General features: G+C 49.6%; 1 protein-coding gene across 5 annotated transcripts in view; it reads right to left on the reverse strand.

The window, feature by feature from the left end:
* Positions 1 to 18,097, reverse strand: part of DENND4A (DENN domain containing 4A) — a 587,116-nt gene that overhangs the window by 38,661 nt on the left and 530,358 nt on the right. For all 5 annotated transcript variants that reach the window (XM_078683021.1, XM_078683023.1, XM_078683019.1 and 2 more), the window contains 2 exons: positions 3,993 to 4,206; positions 2,682 to 2,936 (listed from right to left, as the gene is read on the reverse strand). In XM_078683021.1, the coding sequence (XP_078539147.1) occupies positions 2,682 to 2,936; positions 3,993 to 4,206 (469 nt within the window). The remainder of the gene's footprint in view (positions 1 to 2,681; positions 2,937 to 3,992; positions 4,207 to 18,097) is intronic.

An 18,097-nucleotide genomic window follows, 5' to 3' on the forward strand; every position in this document is an offset into this window, starting at 1 on the left:
TGGTATACTCAACAGGAGGTAATGTTGTGCTGTGTAGCACAATAAGAAACGTGTAACCACTTTCTGTTCACTCGTTGTCTAGTGGTGCAGTTTTTTAACAGCTTAGATTAAAGTCACATTTTTCTCAAACATGTTGAGACGACTTCGGGTTAAAATGAGGACCCAAGCACAACCGGATTGGCCTTTTATTCCACTGGCCATTTTCCTGGTGGGCTGGAAGCCTTGGACGTCGCTTTTGAAAAGCTAGGACCATTGCTGATGCATCTGTCACTTTCCCCAGCTCCCTGAGAATAACTGAAGCCAACACAAGTAGGCTTTAAGAGAGATAGGGAGGGAGGTAGAGAGAAAGGGTCAGAGAGAGAGAAGAGAAAGTGGAGAGAGTAGGTGAGAAGGAGAATGAATGGACTGAAATAGAGAAATAGAGCAAGGAGAGGTAAGAAGCGGTGCCCAGTCCAGCCCTGGAACAAAACTCAACTACTGAAGTACTGAGGAAGAGATTTGTAGGGCACTGCTGCTAACTTGATTTGAACCACGAAGCAGATGTGACTGGCAAAAGAAGATGTACAAACTTCACTCTGCAAGTTAAGCTAAAGCAAATGTGATGATACTTTGGAATTTGAAAGAGAAGGGGAAAACAGCACAGGAAGTTTTCATTCCACAGGAGTGTGGTGCATAACCAGTGAAAGCCACATACCAACAAAAAAGCATAACTCAGGCACTGAGATTCTCCTGAGTTACAAAGAGGTTAATGGGTGGACCTTCCATTTCAGATAGACCGACTTAGTCACATAAAATTGCAAAGGCTACTGCTTGTACTGTCTGTAAAAGTCTGTCTTTTCCCTGCAACGAGTGCAGGTCATATTTATTTACTCAGTCAGTTTATTTAGATTAATAAAAAAAACATAAACCCCATTTGAAACCAAAAATAACATAGCAATGAAACCCCAATTTGTTAAATTCATAAAGGCAATGAAACAGCAGTTCATCTAATTCGAAAATGTCATACAATAAATATAAACATATCAAATTAACAACAAAAATGGACTCTATAATAGTTGTAAGCACAAGAAGGCTCGCCATGTAAATCCACATGTGTTAGCATCGGAACAGTATATTTCTGTATAGTAATAACAAAGTTTACAAAAAGGCATAAAGTGCATTGGTGTTTGAATCAACAGGTGGTCATGTGCACAAGGATGTGTATGATCAAAAAGGAGCCAGCATTTTGGGAAAACATATAGTGAATAATCCCCATACAATGAAAATAATATTGTCACTAACAGTTTTTTGAAAAATGTGCCCATTATAGCACACTTTGCTAAAGTCATAAATGACTAATGGGTTTTGAAGAGGCAGCATGTAAGCAAACTCCATGTATGGAAAAAAGCTCTGCTTTGGAGAAACAAACTTGATGAACGCCAGTCCTTTTTGCCAAACCCGTGGGTCCCGAAGAAACTCTAGAAGGGTCGGCCCACACAAATATAAGGTGCATAGCCTCCTAAAATTCTTAATTTGGGTGGGGGTCACTTCGGCTCTTGGAAATTCTGGGAAGCGCTGAGCAGACCCAGCCTCGTCTTAAGACTTGGACTGGAGCGAGGAAATCGAAGTGCGCTTCAACTTCTTAGATTTGAGCATGATGACTAACACCTGAGCGGCTCCGCGAACGGGCCTGGACTTTCTGCGCATCTGGAACCTAGAGCTTCGGCGATTCAACTGGTGCTGGGCAACCAGGAGCTTCATGGAATGCTCCCAAAGCACCTTTGGATTCACGGTGTGGCAGTCAGGACAGGCCTTGGAATTGTGGCCTGCTCCAGGCATCAGAAACAAACCGGCTAGAGGTCTGTCATGGGAACCACAGGGTTAAAACCAACAGATTTTTAGGGGACATCCCTACGAACACAGAGCGAAAATCTCCAAAAGGGCAGAGAAACAGTTGAAAAATAGTCCAGAAATGGACTGAGGTAGCACTCGCTGGATCTGCACTGATGGTGTGGCAAGAAAAGAACTAATGTCAGTGCGCTGGGGTGGAGCCTATATAGCATCCCGCACGTCCTATCTGGTGCGGACGTCAAACCGATCAACGCCACTTATCAGCGCAGAGAGGTACTGCTTGAAAATGTACGGATCCAGTCTTGGCCCTGGGGAATATCTAAGGCAAGGAATCTGCAGCTAGAAGTCTCTATTAGATATCATCAGATTTGTAGGTAACTGCATTATCACAGACTGCATAATTTCACACCATTTGGAGATCAAGTAGTATTATGCTTGGGGAACATGTAAACTATGAGCGACTACAAAGAGCACTTCAATCAAGAACCCTGTTTAAATGGGAATCAGTTAGGGGTACTCTGAACAGTTGTTTTTAGTGACCTTTGACTCAAGGACACCAGACATTCCAGAGCACATCTCAGCATTTACATTCCTGGTGCTTATCTCCTCCAAGCTCACTTCTCTCCCAGTGTTTTAAGGTTGTGCAATATAAAAACAGCGATCAATGAAATCAGAATCATATTTCTTTTGGTTAATGGCTTCAAGCCAACTTATGTCTTTGCATGCATAGCATCACAAGAACAAATTAAACAACTGAGCTTGAAGTAAGTCTCTAGCTGACAGTACCATCATTTGTTCCAAACATTACAGTTTCTTAATCTCCTCCTTTGCACAATGTCTCCCGGAAATACCTTTGAGTTCCGGTTGCAGTGCTCAGAGGAAAGTATCAGTCCAGGCAGGTTACTGGGCAATTCCAAGCGTCTGAAATACCAGACCAGATTCCAGAACACGATGGGATGATGATCCACAAACCCTGCCACGGTGATAGCCAGATCACCCTCATTTTCTAGCAGGCTCTCCAGCTCTTTCCACACCACAAGTGGACTTAGGTAAGGAACAGTGATAGGCTCTGGGTTCGACAACCTCCACTCCAAGCTCAAAGGATCCTAAGAAGAAAAAAATCATTATTAAAACTGAGACATTATGAAAATGCAGCTTACATGCTGAGAACATCCCATAAGCACAGTCTCCCCATCATAGGAGCAATATGTTTTTTGTTTTTAAAGGTCCTGATTTATATTGCCTCTGGTCAAAACTTTTGTCTAGAATGTATAATTCTGCTGGTGCTGTTCAAAGATTCATTTCTACAAGTGACATGTTTCTGGGCACAGAGATTAGTATAGGAATAAGTTTACCTTTTTGGTTATTGATGTATCTAGCTGCTGTTACTTAACATGTATGACATCTCTCATGTTTAAGTCAGAGGGGTCATTTAGACAGCTAGTTTGTGGTAGAGGAACACCAACCATAACAAAAGATACCTACTGTGAAGTGGAACATAATTTTGGCAAAAATGCTTCTGCCAGCATGGCATTAAAGACCTGAGCCATTAAAGACTTGACGTGAGCCATGGAAGAGCTTTCCTGCTCAGTACCACCATGTCTCAAATGAAGGCCCCATGCACAATAATTATGTGATGGAAGGTCCACTCTATTTAGGGAGGGCCTTCCAATGCATTGAAAAGGTGGCTGTAAGACGGATGGGACACCATATCATGAATATCTAATGGCAGAGCTTTCTGAAGTCCCATCATAAGAAACAAGATCATGGAAAGCTGATCAGGGATAGCTGGTATTGTGCTTCCAAATCCTATGTAATATTACAAACATTTGTATGCAAATAAAAGATTTAATTAAGGTTGCAAGACGCATGCTCTAATTGGTGAAAGCTACTGCCTCTGACAAATGGGTTTGTACCTGCTTTGAAATTAGGGAATAAAATAGTATTAAGGCCAACATCTAAGAGCTCATTGGTTATTTGTTCTAAGGGAGTGGAGGTTGGACACTAAAGGGTTTAGTTGTCATGGCTTTTAACCTTAGCTTTAATAATGGTGAGCCAGTTATCCTCCTTATCCATGAACCTTTTCTTCAGTTTTCTATTTACGATGCATAGAAACAGAAAACATGGGACACAGAAAATGTATGGCGCATGGAGGAACAAACCCCAGTTTCCTGCAGGCTGGTGGGGAGGCTGCCAGTGGAAATGATCTGGGTCTGCTTCCGCTTTCCTTTTACATTCTCTTCAAGTGGTCCGAACACACTGATGCTCCTGGCCACTGGGTGGCTTGAGTCTTCAAGGAGGTTGGTGGCTTCTTTCCTTCGTCCTAATGGAATCTCAATGCTTCTGACCGGAGACTCTTTCTGCTGCTTTACAAACCTGACAAAACGAGCAATGGAGAAGTTTTAACACGCACACCACTTTGTATCCATAAGTTTAAAGAGGGCTTACAAATAGGGTGATGGTACTCGTAGTAAGTACAAGAAAGGACAGAACTAGAAAATGGATTACACAATGTATACAAATCAACACTAACAAGATGTCAAATCTGATTAGATGTAACTCTTATCAATGCAACTGAAAGTGTTTGGGCCAAATAAACATATGAAAGAGTGGGTTATTGAGGACAGCAAAACCTCACACACTGATAGGAAGCAAAAAAAAAAACAATTAGCAAACAGTAGCTTTCAACTATTGGTATGCCCTAACAAGGAAGACAGTTTCTTAGTGTTATCTTTGGTGTCTGCCGACAAGTGGAAAACATTTTGGAAGTTCAAAATTGCATATGATTAACACAGGTAACAAAGGGCAAAAAAGGGCAAATAGAGCATTGACTCTGAAAAACACTAGTAAGAAATCCCTCTGAATTAAGTGGTTGTTAATTGGATCTGCATATAGCCTGCAGATCCATCGGAGCCTTTAATTTATCTGTGACTAAATAATTCAGTGACATGGATTTAGGTTAGGTATATATCCAATATGTAATACACTATGAAATTATAAACTCATAACAACAAAAATGCCTGATATAATTGAAGGAGACAGAACATTTGCAATGATTAAATGGTTTGTGAGAAATGTCACCTCACCTCTATGGAAGACACTGAGTAAGAATCAGTAGTCAAGATGGCATGAAACTCACTCATCACCCTAGTAGAAGCAGCACTTACTTGGTATTAAGTTTTTCTGAAGAAGATACACATTTACAAATGTACAGTTTGCAAAGGATTTAAAGGTTTGCTGTTGATGACTACAACGAGCAAACTGAGGGAGAACTTCAGTGCTGGTCTCTTTCTCATACTGGTATTTTATTGCCTCATGAGGCAAAAGACTCTCAAGGAGTGCTCTTAAATGCTCATATTGCTCAAAAGAATGAATATGTATACCTATCCCTGTGTAATGAGTGTGAGCACAGGTCATTATCAACTACATAAATAAATTGGAGTACTAATATTCTTATCCAGTGCCTAGTAGCACAATAAAAGCCATATTATTATGTGCTTATTAACAAAGTTGTATCCTTGCTTGTAAGGGCCCACAGTACTTCTATTGGTCAGCTTTCAGGGAGCACATAAGCTCCTTAACATCAACAATTAACTTCTGACGTTTCCTTTCCCCTCACAGATAGCATCTTACAATCATGGAGCTAGTTCTCGGCTAGGTGTACAAGGCCTGTCCGAGACAAGGCAAACACAAAAATAAGGAGCTATTGAACCTGCTAATTTCAGTATGATTTACTGAATCATCAGTAGGGACAAAAGGCTTGGACAACATTTGTAAAACATGCAGATCTCTGACTCGTGCCAATTCAGGAGGTAAACTGAAGACATCTGGAGATTTATCTGGATGTAAAATACCTGATCTCTGAGAGGAGGCAGGACGTGGATTCAACAGAATGAAGATAACAAATGGGAGACCACTGCTGGGCTGTTCCAATTGGGGCATGATGCAGTTTTATTTATATTCCTGCTTAACTTTTTTCACTCCCACAGAGTGACATAGTTCCAAAAGACTTTGGGGTAATCCAGAATCCAAACCTAAATCCTCTTGGCTAGCAGGTGGTAGGAAGAAAGGAGTATCCGTTTTTTCAGTTATGTAGAACATGGCAATCTACTTCACGTTGCATAGCTGGGAGCAAGGGCTTAGGTGTTTGGAAAAGAAACTGCAACTCCAGAAGGTTGGTGTGCAACCGATTACCCTCGTCTGATGACAGCCTGTGCATCTCTAACCTGTCAGTAGTGAGTGGGACACTGAAAGATGCATCTTATCAGGAGCTTAGATTCCCCAGTTTACCAATACAGTTCAAACAGAACAAGAGTTCACTCGTATATTTCGGTGCTTTGAGCTCATTAGGAGGAGAATGGTGATTGGACCACATACCCTCAGCCACATATGAGAATCAGCGAGCATTAGGAAGGCTACGGATCTGCTGAAATTAGCAAGCAGAGTTCTTGTATCACAATGAAAATTTGGCAATGCTTTTACCAATGGATTTAACACTTCTTGGAGAAGGACAATGTATGACTTAGGTGGTATCCGTACTGCATTAACTAAAGAACAAGTTACTTACCTTCGGTAACGCTTTTTCTGGTAGATACTATATCTGCCTGTGGATTCCTCACCTTGTGAATATCCCCTTGCGTCAGCAACATTCGGAAATTCTTTTTGTAGCTTCGCGCCGACGTGGATCCGGACGTCACAGAGGCACGGCATCGCACGCGACCTCGCTGACGTCACCGGCGCCTATAACAGGCCCACGCCGGCGTGATGACATCAGTTCCGCCCTTTTTTCCGTGCCATCGAGGCACACGGACGGACCGATGATAGTAGAAATATACACAGTATACGTAGTATAGAAACAAGGTAACACACACAGTGTGAAGCAAATGCAATAACATTTGAAATAAACATTTCCATGACAATAAAATAACACATCATAGAAACTCTGGCATAGAAGAGTGGACAACGGGGAGGCGGGTGGGTCAGTGAGGAATCCACAGGCAGATATAGTATCTACCAGAAAAAGCGTTACCGAAGGTAAGTAACTTGTTCTTCTGATAGATACATCTGCCGTGTGGATTCCTCACCTTGTGAATAGAGTCCCACAGCAGTCCCCACTCCCGGAGGAGGGTGTCCACTCTGCTATACCAAGAAATCTTGGAGGACAGAGCGAGCGAAATGGCCGTCCCTCCTCACCTCGGTATCCAAGCAGTAGTGCTTCGCGAAAGTGTGGAGGGAGGCCCAAGTCGCGGCTCTGCAAATGTCCTCAACAGGTACACCTCTAGACAAAGCAGATGATGCAGACTTTGCTCTAGTCGAATGTGCTCTAATACCCTCTGGAGGGTCCTTACCAGCCAAAGAGTAGCAGATCTTAATGCAGAGCACGATCCACCTCGACAGAGTCCTCTTATGGACCGCTCTTCCTTTCTTGCAGCCAGCAAAGCCAACGAAGAGCTGGTCGTCCACTCGACAGTCTTTTGTCCTGTCCAAGTAAAAAGACACCGCCCTCTTGGGGTCAAGACGGTGTAATCTCTCCTCCTCCTTGGAAGGGTGAGGGGGAGGATAAAAGGTAGGAAGGGTAATGGATTGACCAAGGTGGAAAGGAGTCACCACCTTAGGCAGAAAAGCAGCCCTGGTCCTAAGAACCATTCGTTCAGCATGAATGGTCAGGAATGGGGGCTTGGAACTAAGAGCTTGAAGCTCACTTACCCTCCTTGCTGAGGTTATTGCAACGAGAAAAACCGTTTTCAAAGTCAGAAGCCTCATGGGACACTTGTGAAGAGGCTCAAAGGGAGCACCCATCAAAAATGTCAAAACTAGGTTCAAATCCCACTGAGGCACAACAAAGGGTGTAGGAGGGAACCTATTAGTAAGGCCCTTCAGAAACCTTAAAACAATGGGAGACTTAAAAAGAGAAGGCTGGTCAGGCATACAGATAAATGCCGACAGCGCAGACAGATATCCCTTCACCGTGGCAACAGCAAGCCCCTGCTGGGCCAGGGAAAGGGCAAACTGGAGCACATCAGATAAATGGGACCTCAAAGGGTCTATAGACTTCTCCCTGCACCAAACAACAAATTTAGACCACCTATAAGAATAGATGGACTTAGTGGAGTCACGCCTGGCCGACAAAATGACATCCACCACATCGTGAGGGAGAGAAAAAGAAATCAGGTTGCCCCGCACAATCTCCAGGCATGAAGGTGTAAGGTCTGGAGGTGGGGGTGTAGAACCTGCCCCTCCATCTGAGAGAGGAGATCTGCCCTGTAAGGGAGACGGAGCGGCGGGTGAGAGGAGAGGTGGAGAAGGTCTGAGTACCACACCCTTCTTGGCCAATCCGGGGCGATCAATATGACTTGGGCCCGGTCTTGGCGAATCTTCCTCAGAACCCGAGGAATCAGGGGGTGACCCACTTGTGGGACACCCCCGCGCCGCACGGCCACCAGCTGCTGCGTGTGCCCCCAGTGCCTGCCTCTGTCTCAGCGCCGGCCTCGCTGCCGCCCTGAGCGCTCTCATTGGTTTTCCCCGTTTTTTGCCTACATTTGTGCTTGTTTGCCTCGTGTTTCTCTGTATTTTTCCCCGTTTTTTGCCTGCATTTGTGCTTGTTTGCCTCGTGTTTCTCTGTATTTTTCCCCGTTTTTTGCCTACATTTGTGCTTGTTTGCCTCGTGTTTCTCTGTATTTTTCCCCGTTTTTTGCCTGCATTTGTGCTTGTTTGCCTCGTGTTTCTCTGTATTTTCCCCGCTTTTTGCCTGCATTTGTGCCTGTTTGCCTCGTGTTTCTCTGCCTTTTCCCCGTTTTTTGGCCCGCATTTGTGCTGGTCTTCGCATCTGCCCATCTCGCCGCCCCCCGCTCCCGCTTCCCGCCACCGCCTTAGCCCCGCCCCTTTTTTCTTCTGTTTCCCTCCCCGCTCCCGCCTCCCAGCTGCCCCGCCCACCCGCGCACTTCGCCTTAAATGGCGACCGTGCAAACGCGCAGCGTTGACGCGCAGCGGGCGCGCCGATTGTGCGCCGAAGGCGCGCCAAAGGTAAGCCCGTCTGCGCCCGTCCGCGCCTGGACCGCGCCCAGTGCCAGGACCCCTGGCCCCCACCGACGGAAGCCGACCCGACGATCCTACAGCGCCTCCGACCTCGTCGCACTCAACACCGGCCACATCCCAGGATGTCACCGAGCTGCCCCGAAGCACACCCACGGACCCTTCAGTTGCCTCGCCTGCAAGTTCACCTGCGTCCGGACCTTCCCTGCACCCGCCAAGCCGAACTCCAGCAGCACCCACCTCAAGTGCATCCTGCTCAACACCCGCTCCGTCCACAGACACGCCGTAGAACTCTGGAACCTGCTCGACACCACCGCCCCCGACGTTGCCTTCCTCACCGAGACCTGGATGAACGCCTCCTCAGCCCCAGACATCGCCATCGCCATCCCAGAAGGCTACAAAATCACCCGGAGGGACCGCGACAACCAGACCGGAGGAGGCATCGCCATCATCCACAGAGACACCATCCGCATCACGACCAACACCGACGACACCCTCACCACCGCTGAACACCTGCACTTCCAGATCCACACCAACCCGAAGACCACCCTCAGAGGCACCCTGATCTACCGACCCCCGGGACCACGCACACGATTCAGCGAGGACATCGCCGACTTCGTCAGCCCACACGCTCTCCCCTCCGCCGACTACATCCTCCTGGGGGACCTCAACTTCCACCTGGAGAACAACAACGACCGCAACACCACCACCCTGCTCGACAACCTCGACAACCTCGGACTCAAGCAACTGGTGACCACCCCCACCCACCTCGCCGGACACACACTCGACGCCGTCTTCTCTTCCAGCAAAGACGTCACCTTCAGCCACGCAACAGGACTCCACTGGACGGACCACAGCTGCGTCCACTTCACCTTCAGAAGAACGACGATCCACCACCTCCAGCAACAGGTTGCTCGAAGAAGCTGGAACAAGATCACAGCCGACCAGCTCACCGCCTCCCTGAGCCAGCACCCTCCCGCCAACTCAGCGAACCCCAGCCAGGCCGCCGACAACCTCACGAAGTGGATCAGCAACTGCGCGGACGAACTCGCCCCTCTGAGGACCCCGCCCAGCAGATCCTGCAGCAGAAAAACACCATGGTTCACCGACGAACTCAAGTGCTCCAAGAAGAACTGTCGAGCCCTCGAGAAAGCCTGGAGAAGGGAACCAACGACGGACAACATGGCCACCCTCAAACTCGCCACCCGGAAACACCACCAACTGATCCGCGCCACCAAGAAAAACGCATACAAGGACCGGCTGGACAACAACGCACACAACTGCAAGGAACTCTTCAACATCGTGAAAGAGCTCTCCAACCCCAACGCCGGAAACAACGACATCACCCCGTCGCAAGACCTCTGCAACTCCCTCGCGTCCTACTTCCACAACAAAATCTCGGACATACACAACAGCTTCAACAACCAACCAACGCAAGCCACAACCGCAACGACTCCACCATCCACCACCCTCCGCACCTGGACCCCGATCAGCACCGAAGACACCATCCGCACCATGAACTCCATCCATTCCGGATCTCCGACTGACCCCTGCCCTCACCACGTCTTCAACAAGGCCGACGCTGTCCTCGCACCCCACCTGCGGGACATCATCAACACCTCCTTCGACTCCGCCACCTTCCCTGAGAGCTGGAAGCACGCCGAAATCAGCGCTCTCCTCAAGAAACCCACAGCAGACCCCACCGACCTCAAGAACTACCGTCCCATCTCGCTCCTCCCGTTCCCGGCCAAAGTCATCGAGAAGATCGTCAACAAACAGCTGGCCGCCTTCCTCGAGACGAATGGATCCCTCGACCCCTCACAGTCCGGCTTCCGAGCGAACCACAGCACGGAGACCGCCCTCATCGCCGCCACCGACGACCTTCGAACTCTGATGGACAACGGAGAAACAGCGGCCCTCATCCTCCTGGACCTCTCCGCGGCTTTCGACACTGTCTGCCACCGCACCCTAGTACAGCGCCTCAGCAACATCGGAGTCCAGGAGAAGGCACTGGAATGGATCACCTCCTTCCTCGGCGGAAGAACACAAAGAGTCCGCCTACCACCGTACAAATCAGAGGCCACCAAAGTCATCTGCGGCGTACCCCAAGGATCCTCGCTGAGCCCAACCCTCTTCAACGTCTACATGAGCCCCCTCGCGGCCATCGCACGCCAACACAACCTGAACATCATCTCCTACGCCGACGACACCCAGCTGATCCTCTCCCTGACCAACGACCCCGTCACCGCCAGAGCCAACCTGCACGAAGGGATGAGAGACGTAGCCGAATGGATGACGACCAGCCGCCTGAAACTGAACTCAGACAAGACGGAGGTCCTCATCCTGGGCTCCACGCCCTCCGCCTGGGACGACTCCTGGTGGCCCCCCGCCCTGGGCACCGCACCCAAACCGACGGACCACGCACGCAACCTGGGCTTCATCCTGGACTCCTCCCTCTCCATGACCAGACAAGTCAACGCCGTCTCCTCGTCATGCTTCAACATCCTGCGCATGCTACGTAAGATCTTCCGGTGGATCCCCACCGAGACGAGGAAGACGGTCACCCAAGCCCTCGTCACCAGCCGACTGGACTACGGCAACGCCCTCTACGCCGGAACCACGGCCAAACTCCAGAAGAGACTCCAGCGGATCCAGAACGCCTCGGCGAGACTCATCCTCGACATCCCCCGACGCAGCCACATCACCGGACACCTGAGAGATCTGCACTGGCTCCCGGTCAACAAGAGAATCACCTTCCGGCTCCTCACCCACGCGCACAAAGCCCTACACGACCAAGGCCCGAGCTACCTCAACAACCGGATCAGCTTCTACACTCCCAAGCGCCTCCTCAGATCAACCAACCACGCCCTCGCCGCCGTCCCCCGCATCCGAAGAGCGACAACAGGAGGAAGATCCTTCTCCTACCTGGCAGCCAAGACCTGGAACTCACTTCCGACCAATCTGCGCCTGACCCAAGACCACCTCTCCTTCAGGAAGAAGCTCAAGACCTGGCTGTTCGAGCAGTAGCGGCACCCCCCCCCCCCTCCCAGCGCCTTGAGACCCTACGGGTGAGTAGTGCGCTCTACAAATGACTTGATTGATTGATTGATTGATTGATCAAGGGTATGGGAGGAAACGCGTAAAGGAGCTGTGAGTCCCAACTCAACTGAAACGCGTCCCCCAAGGCTCCCTGCATCGGATACTGGAGACTGCAGAATGACAGGCAGTGAGCATTCTCGTGAGTGGCGAACAGGTCCACCCGAGGTGTCCCCCACATCTGAAAGATGTCGTGAACCACCTCCGGGTGAAGCCTCCACTCGTGATCGGCAGAGAACTGCCGACTGAGACTGTCTGCACGAACGTTCAGAACCCCGGCCAGATGATTTGCCATCAGACAAATCTGATGGTCCTGAACCCAGGACCAGAGACGCTGAGCCTCTCTGCAGAGACACTGCGACCCCACTCCTCCCTGCTTGTTGATGTACCACATCGCGGTCGTGTTGTCCGTCAGGACCTGGACTGACTGACCGCGAAGGGAAGGGAGGAAGGCCTTGAGCGCCAAACGTATCGCCCGCAATTCTAGAAGGTTGATGTGAAGCAACCTTTCCTCTGGAGACCAAAGACCCTTGACCTCCAGGTCTCCCAGATGAGCACCCCACCCGAGAGTGGATGCATCCGTTATCACTGTGGCCACCGCTGGAGGAAGTTGAAAAGGCTTTCCTTGTGACAGATTGCCTTCCACGCTCCACCAAGACAGATCCGCTGCAGCTTCCCTGGAGATCCTCACTGACTCCCCGAGATCTCCGTTGTGCTGATACCACTGCCTGCGGAGGCACCACTGGAGTGCCTTCATGTGCCAGCGTGCATGGTTGACCAACAGAATGCATGAAGCCATCAGACCGAGTAGGCGAAGGACCTTCAGGACTGGAACGACCGCTCCATTGTAAAATAAAGGAATCATCTCCCGTATGTCGCGAATTCTTTGAAAGGGAGGGAATGCACGACATACGGTTGTGTCCAGTACCGCACCTATGAACAGGTTGCGCTGTGAGGGCACCAGGTGAGACTTGGGTACATTTATCGAAAAACCCAACCTGTGCAACAACTGAGTTGTCTCTTGCAGATGATGGAGCACCTTCTCTGGCGACTCCGCTTTGATCAGCCAGTCGTCTAGATACGGAAATACATGAATCCCCGTTCTCCTGAGATGAGCTGCCACCACTGCCATCCCCTTGGTGAAGACTCGAGGTGCAGTAGTAAGGCCAAACGGAAGGACCACAAACTGGTAATGCTGTGACCCAACTGTGAAACGGAGATACTTCCTGTGAGACTTCAAGATGGGAATATGAAAATACGCATCTTGTAAGTCGATCGACACCATCCAGTCCTCTTCCAACAGCGCCTGAAGAACCTGTGCAAGAGTGAGCATTTTGAACTTTTCCTGCTTCAGGTAAAGGTTCAAAATCCTGAGGTCCAGGATTGGCCGAAGTCTGCCATCTTTCTTGGGGATCAGGAAATACCGGGAGTAGCACCCCTGACCCCTTTCCTGCTCTGGAACCACCTCTATTGCACCCTTTCGAAATAATGCCAGGACTTCTTCCTGCAAGAGAAGCAGGTGGTCTTCTGAACAATAACCCTGACAAGGAGGGTAATTGGGAGGGAATTCCTGGAAAGGAAGAGCATACCCATTCTCTACAAGATTGAGAACCCAAAGATCCGATGTTATCAATTCCCAATCTTGTAGAAAATGAGTAAGCCGACCCCCTACTGGGCCCACATGATCCGGAATGGCGGATCTAGGGCTGCTTTGCTGCGTTGGCCGGGGGTTGGGAAGGAGAGGAGGAGGAGGAGGAGGAAGCTTGACGACCTCTAGGACGGGATCTTTGTCTGCCTCTGTACGACTTGTACAGCGTGTTCTGCTGCTGCTGCTGAGGCTGCTGCTGCTGGAATGATCTGTAAGATCGAAAGGAAGATCGGCCAAATCCTCTGAAGCGTCTTCCGGTAGTACCTCTGGATTGAAGGCCTAAAGATTTTGCAGTGGCCCTACTGTCCTTAAAACGTTCCAAGGCAGTATCAGCTTTCTTTCCAAACAGACCTGAACCATCAAAGGGTAAGTCCATTAAAGCAGACTGGACATCAGCAGAAAACTCTGAAGATTTGAGCCAAGCAGCTCTCCTAGTAGCCACAGAGGAACCCATGACTCTTGCCACCGAGTCTGCAGTGTCCAAACCACTCTGGATGACCTGTCTCGCAGCTGCTTGGGTGTCCGAGATTACTTCTTGAAAATCCTTCCTGTCATCCTCAGGAACCTTTGGAATGAGTTGTTTGACAGAGTCCATCAAAGCATGGATATATCTCCCCATCAAACACGTAGCATTGGTTGATTTCAATGCCATGCTGGCTGATGAAAAAACCTTTTTAGCATTTTGGTCCTGTTTCCTGGATTCCTTGTCTCCAGGAACCTGTGGAAATGCCCCAGCAGATGTTTTAGAACAGGCAGCCTGCACTACCAAACTCTCAGGAAGAGGATGCGTTGTTAAAAATGCAGGGTCATCCGGTGCAGCTCTATATCTTCTCGCCACCGTTCTAGAAACCGCTGGAGCAGACAAGGGTTTCTTCCAGACCTCATAGACAGGTTCAGACAACGCCTCGTTGAATGGTAACATAGGCTCGATCACAGATGAGGGTGAATGAAGTACCTCAGTTAAAATATTGGGTTTATAATCAGCTGTAGGCAGAGTTATATTTAGTAAACTTGCTGCCTTCTTAATCACAGTGTGGTAAGGCACCACATCCTTAGATGGAGCATTCGATACAGAAGCCAACTCCCATTCAGGTGACAGTTCAAGACCACTGGCTTCACCCAACTCATCAAATGGATCCTCAGAATCCTGTAATTCTCCTTCCTCAGTGTCAGAATACCCATATTTTTCCTCTTCTAAAAGTCTCTGGGCCTTTCTCCGAGACCTTTCTTTCACAATCGAAGTTAAAGGATTCGGAATCGACTCCGACGGGGTCGCTGCCGGCGTCGAACCCGACGTCGGACGAGGCTTCTCGACACGAGGTCGGACAGAATCCTGCCTCGGAGTCACGGGTATCGGCGTCGATGGGATCGGCGTCGATGGAGCCGGCGTCGTGCGCTTCGGCGTCGACGACACCGGTGGTGTCGGAAAATGCCAATGCGGTGGTAGAGCCGGCATAAAGGGCATGAAGGGTGCAGGGGCATAAGCCTGCGGAACCCCTAGGTTAAAGGCCATAGGACCCGTGGGACCAACAGGTGCACCAGACGGGAACATTGCTCTTGAATATACACCATACATGGCGTTTAGGAACTGGGAAGGATCCTGACCTGGAGTCGGAAACTCAGGATACGGACCTCTCGGATGTTCCCGGGGAGGCGGAGTCGATACGACGTCGACCTCTTCTTCGGGCGCCGGAGCCGGAGTCGATGAAGCATCGGGTGCCGGAACTACGGCTCCACCAGCCCCCTGCTCCTCACCTTCATCCTCCTGACCAGAAGGATTTGATGGAATCGGAGATTGGACCTGTTCCTGAGGCTCGGGTGAAACTGGATGCACAGCCTCTTCATGTTCCGACTCCGAAACCTCCACTTCTTTACACACGAGCTTGATCTGGGACTTCGGTTTCGAGCTAGAGTCCTTCCCAGAGTGATGACGTGACTCATGGGACTTCCTTCTGTGTTTCTTCTTCGATGACTTCGAAGCGTGTGCTGACGATGACTCCGAGTGTGACCTCGAACGAGACCTCGACCTCGACCGACGAGATCGAGATTTTGACGACTTCTTAGTTTTTTTGCTCTTGAGTTTCGCCATAAGGAGCTTTGTCTCCCTCTCTCTTAAGGCTTTTGGAGTCATCTTCTTACAGCAGGAACAGTCCTCGACATCGTGGTCCGAACTCAAACACCATACACAGCATTCGTGGGGGTCGGTGATTGACATGGTCTTGCCACATTCACCACAGGCTTTAAATCCCGTCTTCTTCGACGACATCTCGAAGAGAATGTAAGAAAGACACAATTACGAAGAAATAGTAACAAAGTTACTGTAAGCTACTACACGATCCCTGAAAACCGTTAGCGTCGACGACGCGGAAAAAAGGGAACTGATGTCATCACGCCGGCGTGGGCCTGTTATAGGCGCCGGTGACGTCAGCGAGGTCGCGTGCGATGCCGTGCCTCTATGACGTCCGGATCCACGTCGGCGCGAAGCTACAAAAAGAATTTCCGAATGTTGCTGACGCAAGGGGATATTCACAAGGTGAGGAATCCACACGGCAGATGTATCTATCAGAAAACAACTTCTGAGTAGGGCACTATGTTAACCTGGGCTGGCTGGCAAAAATACAGACTGGTAGGGGAAGTTCTGCTCTGGTTTTGAGGACCTTAATATCCAATTATATCTCTAAGGTTCCTGACCGATCGCGTACCAACCCGGGTATGCTGCCAGTACATAAAGTATTTCGCAGCATCCACTTGTGAGCATTGTATGTTTCAAAAGGAAATCGTCTTGCAGAATTTCAGTAACTTTGAATCTGAGTTTTAAGGACCAACTTCTTTCCCATGCTGCTCTCTGAAGGGGACAAAGACCAGGTAATTATGCCTCTTCACAACTGTACGGAATGGACCTACAGTAACCAAGTAGTCTAGAAGCACAAGTTACTTACCTTAGGTAACGATATATCTGTAAGAAACAGTAGTTAGTATTAGATTCCTTTCCTTAGAATATCCCCAGGCGTCAGACTGGATCTGGAAACTTTTGCGTAGCAGTACCCTTGCGCGTCGGTAGGCGCGGCTCCGCGTCCGTCGTCGGCGCCGTTCGCGCCGTGATGACGTCGCCGGAGTACTTAGACGCCGCCCTCGCTCGCTGACGTCAGTTCTTATACACAGCTTTTCCGCGCCAGAAAACGCAGAGCCATGACAAAAACCAACACTGGTGCCATAAAACCTAGGGCCTGAAAGGGGATGACTTAACCCTAGATATCGGTTCGCAGAACGGGGAGGATGGGTGGGGCGGTAAAGAATCTAATACTAACTACTGTTTCTTACAGATATATCGTTACCGAAGGTAAGTAACTTGTGCATCTGAAAAAAACAGGTTAGTATTAGATTCCTTACCTTAGAATAGATACCCCAGCAATACCCACCCCGGTGGTGGGTCTGCGAACCAATGATCACACCACAAAGTCCTGGAGAACAGAACAGCCGAAAAAGCCATCTCTCCGGACTTGGCTGTCCAGGCAGTAGTGTCTTGCGAATGTGTGAAGCGAGGCCTACGTAGCTGCCTGGCAGATGTCCTGCAAGGGGACTCCCCGGCCCAGGGCAGTAGGACCCGCCGTGGCCCGTGTGGAATGGGCACGAAGCCCCACAGGAGGCTCCGTTTGAGCCAAAGAGTAACTAGCCTTGATGCACAAGACGACCCATCGAGAAATGGTTCGTTTGTGCACCGCCCGTCCCTTCTTAGCGCCCACGTAACCAAAAAAGAGTTGGTCATCCACCCGGAACTGGCGTGTGCGATCCAAACGAAATGAGAGCGCACGTTTTGGGTCCAGACGGTGGAGCCTCTCTTCCTCTTTCGAGGGATGCGGAGGCGGAAAGAAGGTGGGCAAAGTGATGGACTGCCCGATGTGGAAGGCTGTGACTACCTTGGGCAGGAAAGAAGGTCGCGTCCGCAACACAACTTTGTCCGGATGGACTGAAAGGAAAGGAGGCCGAGAAGAAAGGGCCTGGAGCTCACTCACTCTCCTGGCAGAGGTGATGGCAACCAGGAAAGCGGTCTTCAGAGTAAGGAGACGAAGAAGACAGTTATGAAGTGGCTCAAAGGGAGCGCACATCAGAAAAGTGAGAACAAGGTTCAAGTCCCACTGAGGCATCATGAGAGGAACTGGAGGAAACATATGAGTGATGCCCTTCAAAAACCTATTTACAACCGGGGACTTGAACAAAGAGGGCTGATCAGGTAGCCTTAAGAAGGCGGAAATGGCCGAGAGGTAGCCCTTCAGAGTGCCCAGAACAGAGCCCTGCGGGGCAAGAGAAAGAAGAAAGAGGAGAACCTCTGAAAGAGGGGCAGTAAGGAGATCCCACAGCCTTTGCTGTGCACCATGCCACAAATTTGTTCCACCTGCAGGCGTATACCGATTTTGTGGAGGGACGCCTGGCTGCCAGAATGACATTACAGACTTCAGGAGGCAAGTCAAATGGCCTCAACTGCTGCCGCTC

The sequence above is a fragment of the Lissotriton helveticus genome, chromosome 3_1 (genome assembly GCF_964261635.1).
Source record: "Lissotriton helveticus chromosome 3_1, aLisHel1.1, whole genome shotgun sequence".
NCBI classification, from domain to species: Eukaryota; Metazoa; Chordata; class Amphibia; order Caudata; family Salamandridae; genus Lissotriton; species Lissotriton helveticus.